Here is an 8,825-nt window from a genome sequence, read left to right as displayed (position 1 = left end):
CGCAGCCAGTGCTGCCCACCCCCCGCACCTTTCCAGGCAGAGAGGGTCAGGGACTCAAGAGCTTGGCGATTTATTTGTCGGATCATGGCCTTCCGCAAACCCAGCACACCGCCGAGCGCCTGGCTGCTGCCATCCCAAGGGCAGTCTGCCCCAGACACGCCGCGGCAGGCAAAGGCATTCAGCTTGGAACAAAGAACAGATGTTGCTGCCTCACCTCGCAGTCTCTGAGCCAAAGCCGTGGCTTTGGGAGGCTGCCGTGCTCCTGATCAGAACAGGGCCAGGAGCCCACGAGATTGAGATAAAAAAGTAGCCTTCTGTGCTCCACAAAGAGGCATTGAGCCCCCTCCGTGGGTGCCCATTCCCCATGGCAGCTGCCTCCAGCCATTGCAGTTTATACATAACTAACAAAATCCCTGGGGGAGAGTGGGGGATCCAGATGAAGCCCAGGGACAGCACTGATGTTTGTACCCCGCACCCGCTGGGTCTTCCCTCACCACGGCCAATGCTGCCCGCGGGTGGGCTCAGTAGATCTTCTGTCGGCTGGGTAGGATGGCCTCCTTGACAAAGGAGAAGATGATAAGGATGCCGGAGCGCTTGCCCCTCTTCCCCTTCGTGAAGTAGTTCGAGACCACGTCATCTGCACAGGCAAGGATAAAGCCAGTAAGACCGAATGCCAAAACACCGTCCCATCCCCCTGGGGAATCATGAACACTTGGGTTGGCAGGACCCCTTGGGCAGTCCCATCTGATCCAGGCCCCCTGCTCAGGGCAGGATCAACGATGTCTAAGTGTCTGCTCTTAAACACTTCCCAGGATGGAGACTCCCCAGCCCCGGTTCCAGGGCTGAACCACCCTCATCATGAGGGTGGTCTTTCTACAACAATCAGGGCTGTAAGCTTTGTATCATATGAGATGAGCAACAGGGTCCTCCTCTTTCACAAAGAGGGGCAGCAGCACCCAGCCCAACAGGTGAACTGTGGGGAAAGGGCACCCCAGAGGCAATGGTCTGCAGGCAGAGAGTGAGCTGGAGCTGGAACAGGCCTCACTGGTCTAATTCATGCCATGCCTAAAACAGGCCCCGCTGACTCTACCAGAGGTCTCCAGTGGTTAGCGACGGGACAGCTACCCCTTCATCAGTCTCTGCAGCAGACAAGGGAGGACTTCATGCTGGGATACGTGGTTCCCACAATTCCCTGGGGAGGATGCATTGTAGGGGGAAGAGAGTTTCTGGTTGCAGGACACCGGCACGCTCACCTCCAGGCTGCACAGTGGAGGGAAGGACATTCTCTCCAGCCGACAAGGACACAAAAAACGCGAAGGGGATTATCCACAGGCAGAAGGTGAAGTAGGCGAGGACCTGCATGCAGAGGAGGCAGGTTGTGAAACCCCAAGCCACAACCTATCACACCAGGATCCCAATGGGTCCAGCCCCAGGCTACCTGCTCCCCTCCTGATGCTCTTTCACAGCACCTTGAGTTGTCACATCTGCAGACAGCAGAAGTGGCATGTCACAGACTTTACACAAGGGTGTGCGTGCACAGGAAAAGGAGTGATGCAAAAGCAACCAAACCACGTGCCATGGGTTCAGCCAGCAACCAGCCCAACAGCCTGCCAAGCTAAGGGAGCCCAGTGGGTGGGACACGGGGACAGACAAAGCTGAGGAACAGACTCAAAGGGAATGGTTTCCACGTGGCGATCAGGACCACGTGTCACAGCTCAGCAGCAGGCAATGAGCAGACCTTTACCTGACGTAGACAGGAAGCCTCTGGGCTTCACAACAGAATCTGCAGCTGATACCTGCTGGACCTGCCCAGCTCACACCATGAGCTGGACCAGACCCTGGCTCAGACCCATCATCAACAGGGCTTTTTACAAACGGTCCTGCTTCTGCCCTTGCAACTGCGCCGCCCTACAAAGACATGGGAGAGTCCCACAGGGGCGTGGGGGACACTTCAAGGGCAAGGATCACAGACGGAAGCCACCTAATTAAAAACTGTGTCATGTTCCTCTTCTAGGATGGCTCCTCCTGGAAGCTCAAGGGGCCCACAGAGAGACAGTAACGTCCTCTGTATCCTGTGCACAGCTCCCTGGATCCCCCAATCCGGTGCTGAAAGGCAGCTGTCCCAAGAGAAGAACAAAGCAGCCATTCAACAATGCAGAGCAAAGCTGGGCAACAGTTTAGGACAGGAAGTGAAGGAGAGCAGACCCTAGCCTAGGGCAACAGAGACATTTCAGCTGCGACAACTCATAAAGCAGCGCCAGTGGCAGACATGGTTTTAATGATGACTTAGGTGTTTAGAGGAAGAATGAGCAAGATAAAGCCACCGTTCCCCACCTCACCATAATGGGCCCAGGCCTTTTATGTTAAATCCAGGCTTTGCCTGCTGGCAGGTGAACAGGGAGGTTTATGACACCTGAGATTTCAAGGGCAGAATCCCTGATGACTCCCAAAGAGGAATGGCTTTTACTCAGGCTGCTTAAAACTCACTGATGATTTACTAATGCGCTCCAAGCACTTTGGTAAAAAGCTCTGTGCAAGGCATTCAATGTCCCTGCTTTTAATAAGAGTAATAAAGCCCCAGAACCGTCTAGATTCTTCCAGGTAAAACCAAGACAGAGAAAGCAGGGTGTCTCCAGTACTGCCAAAGCAGGGGGGTGGGGCGATAACAAAAACAACGACTGGTGTGAGCCCAGAGGGAACAGAGTCAGGGTGTCATTAGACTGGATAGAGCAGCCTCACAAGGGAGAGACCGCCCTGCTCCCCCAAACAAGAAACCTCAGACCTCCCCTCCCCTCCTGCCAGCACTGGGCGGGAAGCCGCTCAGCACAGACTCTCCTCCCGCTTGGCCTCTCACCTCTGAGAAAGGGTAATACTCTTCAGCAAAGTACTGGAAGGCTAAGTAGTGATTCAATACGACCAGCACTGCCAAAGGAAAGGAAAGAGTGAGCTGCAGGTGTAAAGCACGTACCCACCAACCCACTTCATCTGCCAAGACTCCAGACTCTTCCCAAGGTGCTGGGATGCAATCGCCCCTTTTCCTCGCAAGTCACAAAGGCGCCCGGGACGGTTCAGTGTCTTACTGCAGCTCCTCTCAGCTGCAGCACCTATCTATCACTGACGGAGGGGGCGCAGTATTAGCAACAGAGCTGAGAGCCAGACCCAGCTGTGTGACCTGTAAGCTCTAATCAGTTCTGTGCTGGATGAGCTTTCTGGGAGGACCAGCCGCATGTCTGCATGCAGTATGGCAGTTTGAGACAGAAAGTGAAGACTCTTGTACCCTACCCCACCTGCTGTGTGACTACAGCATAACCCAAGCTGGAGTCCAGCCAAGGCAGCAGAGATAATTCCCCAATCCTAGTAAAGGAGCTAGCTAATCGATCATAATACCTCACCCATTTCCCTCTCAGCCTTGCAAAGTACCTTATAAATAGCCTCCCCTGCCCTTCTGGGGATAAAGGCACGTCTGCATGTCCATCCCAGAGAGGAGAAGATGTGCCCAAGGTCACAGAGAAAGCGGGCTGCCACAGAAAGCTCCCCAACAAAACTCCTGCCCTTGGGAGCTCAGCACATCTTCCCCTTTTTGTCCTCTGCTCCCAACAGTCGTCAGCCACGTGCTTTGCACAACAGGGACCAGAGGGGATGGAATGGCTGCCTGGAGGCCCTGCCGGAGGTGTGCACATGCCATCCTAGCAGGCAGAATTCAGCTGTTACAAGTGTAGCGCCCTGCACCAGGGCCCCAGAGGAGTACAGAGCAGCACCTGTCAGTGCAGCCCTGCGGGGCTGAGACCATGGTCTAGTGGGCAGAGCAGATCCCAAATTCAAATGCCACGAGGCTTTGGGTCAGCTCCTCAGGGAAGACGAGTTTTGAGAGTGAGACACAAGTCTGGAGGCTCCTGGCACGGCCCCAAGGGCCTTTACACATGTTTTTATGATCCCAGATGAAGGAAGGCAGCAGGGACGAACCCTCCCGACTCACAGAGCCCGGCCCCCTGCCACCTCAGGCAGCCAAGCTAGATAATCCCTTACATAAAGGGTAACAGGTGCTGTGCAAAGTCCAAAGCACAGCCTTTCCCAATACCTGCGAGCTGTTACACTGATACTCTGGCATCAGATATGAGCTGGCCCAGGGGCAACACTGGCACCATGCAGATGCCAGCTGTCAAGAGGCCTCTCATGTCCCTCAGACGCCCATTCCCCCCACCACCATGCCAAGCAGCACACACAGAGGTACCAGACCAACATATCACAGTCCCAGCACAGGCCAGCCCAGCTCACCGCAAGACAGGATGAAGTTGGGCGATGTCAGCATGATGAAGGGGAACGTCTGGAGCAGGCCGAAGTAAACGAGGTTGGTGAAAAGCCCCACGCCCACCATGAAGCCTGGGAAGTGCTCAAAGAGGTACAAGCCAACAAGCACTGCTGTGGAGAACTAGAGTGGAGAGGTGTGCAATTAGTCCTGGCTGCCAGGCCCCCCCGCCCCAGACGGGCTGAGGAAAATACCGATATGCAGCTCCCCCCAGCTCAGCCGCTTCTGAACATCCCCTAACACTAGGCACAAATGCTCGGATGCCCCCACCGACATCATCCCTTTTTCGGGACATCAGCTCTATGCTGCTGAAGAGACTCACTCCTGCTAAAGCCCCATTCCTCTGAAATGCTCTCAGGCTTGCACACCTTCTGGAACTGCTCTGCAGACCTCCCTGGCCCCACACCACACAGTCAGATGGCAGAGCAAGGGGACACCCTGCAAGCAGCTGCAGAGGACCAGGGGTTACTCCCCCCTGCCCCTCAGACGGCCACCAGTGACCCCCCCAGCATCCGCCACCCCCACTGACTTCCCACTTCCCCCTCAGACCGCCCCCCCACTGCCCCGCAACCCCCCAGGAGGCTCCTGCTCAGCCTGCGTCCATCCCAGCAGCAACACGATTGCTGGAGCTGCCCGAATAAGGGTTCGACAGCCATACACACACATGTAGCCCGGCAGCTGGGACCCACATCTTCATCCCAGGGAGCACGGGCCGAGCCACTCAGCACCTATGCCTCGGTTTCCCTGCCTGGCGATAACACCCGTCTGCAGGGGTTGCTCTCTTCCCAAGGCCTCAGAGATGAGGGCAACAGAAGCGCCCTGAGGAGGGAGGCTGCACAGGCCAGCAAGGTGCAGGGCAGCTCTCACTGGCTGCTTTTCAGGCCCATGCATCCCAGAAGGCAGATCCCCAAGCACAGAGGGAGCTTTGTTTTCAAGCCCCGTCACTTCCCTGTCGTGCCTGGTCGCAACAGCTCTTGTAAGCACATGAGGAGCCCCCGACACCCGTAAACGACCCACAGAAACCCCTGATGCCCACTGGCTTGGTGGCCTGAGCTTCCCGTGCTAAAGAGGGAGAGAACGTACCCAGATCATGTACTTGATGATCCTGCTGGTGACTACAGTGTACTCCTCTATGAGCTCTGCCAGGTAGTAAAGGCCAGCGGCTGGAAAGGAAAACCCAAGAGGTGAGCCCTCGAGCAAAGGAGACGTGTTGTCCTCGCTCAAGATTATAGTCGAAGAGACCAGCAGAAGTCACGGCTAGTCCTACCCCTGCCCGAGGCAGCATCAGCCTCATGCGAACCCGCGGCCCGTCACCCCCGACGCAACACGAGACATCGCGCCCAGGCCTGCGCCGGGGAGGCCGGAGGACCGCAGCAACCAGCGCGTCTCAAAGGTGGTTCAGAGATGCTCAGCCGTGCTCCACACAACGCGTCTGCCGCCACCTCAGCGCGGGGTAAAAAGTACCCGAGAGCCACGAGGGTCTGACTTTTCTCTTTATGTTTCCTCGACCTCCAGGCGATCCCCCCGAATTCACCTCTCCCATGCGCGAGGCCAAACGCAGCGAGGGCCCCAAAGCGACAACGCAGGGTCCGAGCGCTGCCCGCGCCCGCAACAGGACACGGACACAAATCGCCCCGGGACAATTGTGGGGGCTGCAGTGTTGATCACCAGCCCCCTGCCTTGCAGACCCTTTAGCATGAAGACGTGCCCCGCCCCCCAACGGGGGGGTGGGGGGAGGGGAGCTGGCCCTGCCCCCATGCTCACACCCGGCAGGCGGGGGTCTCAGCCCGGGGGGGGGGTGCTCTCACCCACGGCCAGGGTGACGAAGGCCACTTGCACGAGCAGCGACAGCCAGCTCAGCGCGTACGTCAGCCACATGGCGCCGCCCGGCCCGACCCGGGCCGCCGCCGCCGCCGTCACCGCCTCCTCCGCCGCCGCCCCGCGCCCACTTCCGGTTCCGAGTCCGCTTCTGACCCGGCCGCGCAGCGCCCCCCGGCGGCCCGGCGGGGTCCGCGCACCCCGGTGACCCGCGGGCAGCCCCCCTGCCCCCACTGACCCTCAGACGGCCGCCAGTGACCCCCCAGCATCCGCCACCCCCCGCTGGCCTCCCACTTCCCCTCAGACCGCCCCCCCGCCCCACACAACCCCCGATCCTCACGGTCCCTCACTGACCCCTCAGCCCCCAGTGACCCCCCCAACGCCCCCTCTGACACCTCAGTGATCCCCTGAGTCCCCCACCCCCACTGACTTCCCACTTCCCCCCCAGACAGCCCCGGGCCCCCTCTCAGACAGCCCCCCACAACCCCTAACCCCCACGGCCTTCCCCACGCAGCCCCCCATTGACCGCCACACAGCCCTCTGCCCCCCAGACCCCTCAGACAGCCCCCAGTGACCCCCCCAGCCTTCCCCACCCCCCCACTGGCCTCCCATTTCCTGCCCCCCATGCCCCTCTGCCCCACACAGCCCCCAACCCCCCACAGCCTCCCACTGACCCCCTTGCACAGCCCACCTGCACCCCCCACATCTCCCCGGCCCCCCTCAGGCTCCTCACAGAGCCCCCACTGATCCCCGCCAGCCGAGCAGCCCCGCACTGACTCCCTGGGACAGCCCTCACCCCCATATTTGCCACCTCCCCCCCCAACACCCCCAGCCAGGGAAGGGGGTCAGTGCTGTCTCTGCCACCGCCCTCCCTTACAGCCTTGGGCATGTCACTTTGCTCCTCTGAGCTGCCATGCCCACCCTGTGCCAGGGATGGGATGGGCAGGGAACCACGGCCCCCGCACGCACACGCACGCATGCACAAACGCACGCACACACTCCCTCCCTCTCTCTCTCTCTCTCTCTCTCTCTCTCTCCAAAAGCTGGTGCTGGGGAACGAGTGCCCCTGCAAGACCCAGGCAGTGGGGTAATGAAACCCCCCAGGGCACTACCCCAACCCAGCGTGGACAGTTGCTGAGCCAGAGGCACTGCAGCGGGGCTGCCACGCTCCACCGAGCTGGCCCTGACCCAGGGTTTAGGCGCTACGGGACAGCCCCGTGCAGCTGAATGGGCCCCTCCTGCCAGGACCAGGTGCCTGGACACCTGGGCTCCACTTTGGGCTCCAACACCGAGAGGCCGGAGGGGGTCCCGAGTCATTTGGGCCCCTGTAAAATGGGGGCAGAACATCTCAGGTGCGACGAGGAGGGGGTGATTTGCTCAGGCAGTCTTCTCCACCTGCTGTGACCCACTGGGTAGAAAGCAGGGATCAGCTCGCGAGTGACCTCCCTTGGGGTCTCCCACCACCCTGGGGGCCCACCCAGGCCCCCTTCCCTGTGGGGACCCCTCATTGCAGCCTGGCTGGGGGGAGAATAGCAGGGCACACTCCCTGGAGCAGCTCCTAAATCCCTCACAATGCCCCGCTCCAGGCTCCAAGGGTGTCCCAGGCCAGGCCTGGGCGTAGCCAGGCTGGGACCCACTTCCCCATCTTTGTCCTGGGGTGTTGGAGCCAGAACCCCCAAATGTAAGACCTGAGGCACTGCTGATGCATCCTCTTCCATGCGGACCCCCAGGGTCTCCCTGCATCCTCTCTGTGCTGGAGCCGGCTCTGTCACCTCCAGGCAGAGCCCGGGGAGGCATGGGGCTCCTGGAGCTGCTGCATGGCAGACAAGAGCTGGCGGGGTTGTGGGGGGATACACTGAACTCTTGTCCTGAGAGGGTCTTCATGTTGCAATAGGAGGAAGGAACTGGAGGTAGGAAGAACCCCCAAACCAAAGGCCCCAAGGCTGGGTGGCAGCAACCCAGGCTCCCAGGAGGGTCCACAGCTCTGTGCGTGCATGTGTGTGTGCCCGCTGCACTAGTGCATCCACACAGCCCTGCACGGCACAGTGACTGTTCACAGGCAGAAGTCCCCTATGCAGGGGGTAGGTCACTGGGGAGTCTGCGATGCTCCAACACGCTCTGCAATTAGGCCAGGGAGCAACCAGTGCCCGTTCCCGTTCGGGACACTGAGGGAGATGGGGGTCCCACCGGCCTTCATCGCCTGGACGCCAAAGTGGGCAGCGGGGTTCTGTGCAACAGCTTCCTGACCACACCGATCACGGTGTGGTCAGGCCTCTGGAGGGGCTGCCCATTCTCCCCGTGGGATCCCAGGATCCACAGAGTACAAAATGAAGCAGAGCTGGGCCTGCACGCAGGGTATAAAATGACCTGAAGTATTTTGCAGGTCACCTGGTGGGGTGTACTCGCTGCCCAACATGGGCTGACCCACCTGGGAACAAGCACGAGCTACAGAAAGAAGGCCCGAGGACCCTAGCGAACCACTGGAAGATGCAGGAGACGAACGGGTCAAAGCCGGCTGTCGGGAACCTGCTTGTGTACAGGCGCACGAACCTCTCAGGAGAGGCCTGCGTCAAAACGGGGCCGAGCGAGATGCAAGGTGCTACAAGGAACCGGTAGAAGATGGCAGGGAGGAGACAGCGGAAGAGGAAAGCCTGGCATAGACTGCTGAGGGGTGGGACCCCTCGAGAGAGCAGTGGTGATG

General features: G+C 59.7%; 1 protein-coding gene across 1 annotated transcript; it reads right to left on the bottom strand.

The window, feature by feature from the left end:
* Positions 1-54: 54 nt before the first annotated feature.
* On the bottom strand, positions 55-6,252 carry TEX261 (testis expressed 261). Its single transcript, XM_090035161.1, has 6 exons — positions 6,115-6,252; positions 5,390-5,469; positions 4,276-4,429; positions 2,855-2,922; positions 1,254-1,356; positions 55-637 (listed from the first exon to the last, which is right to left on the bottom strand). Exons 1-6 carry the CDS (start codon positions 6,182-6,184, stop codon positions 522-524), a joined length of 591 nt encoding a protein of 196 aa, XP_089891287.1. The 5' UTR covers positions 6,185-6,252; the 3' UTR covers positions 55-521.
* Positions 6,253-8,825: the final 2,573 nt, after the last annotated feature.

This window comes from Crocodylus siamensis, chromosome 2 (assembly GCF_052110815.1).
Source record: "Crocodylus siamensis isolate JL-2025a chromosome 2, ASM5211081v1, whole genome shotgun sequence".
In the NCBI taxonomy this organism is placed as follows: domain Eukaryota; kingdom Metazoa; phylum Chordata; order Crocodylia; family Crocodylidae; genus Crocodylus; species Crocodylus siamensis.
Note: the sequence above shows the minus strand (reverse complement) of the source record. Positions and strands in the feature narration are given on the sequence as shown.

Bases quoted from the DNA above. Each gene is read 5' to 3' on its own strand.
- TEX261 (XM_090035161.1), bottom strand. From the start codon at position 6,184: ATGTGGCTGACGTACGCGCTGAGCTGGCTGTCGCTGCTCGTGCAAGTG. The intron at 5,470-6,114 runs GTGAGAGCACCC...TTTCCTTTCCAG, and splicing joins CTTCGTCACCCTGGCCGTGG to CCGCTGGCCTTTACTACCTG. The intron at 2,923-4,275 runs GTGAGCTGGGCT...TTCCTTTGGCAG, and splicing joins CAACTTCATCCTGTCTTGCG to TGCTGGTCGTATTGAATCAC.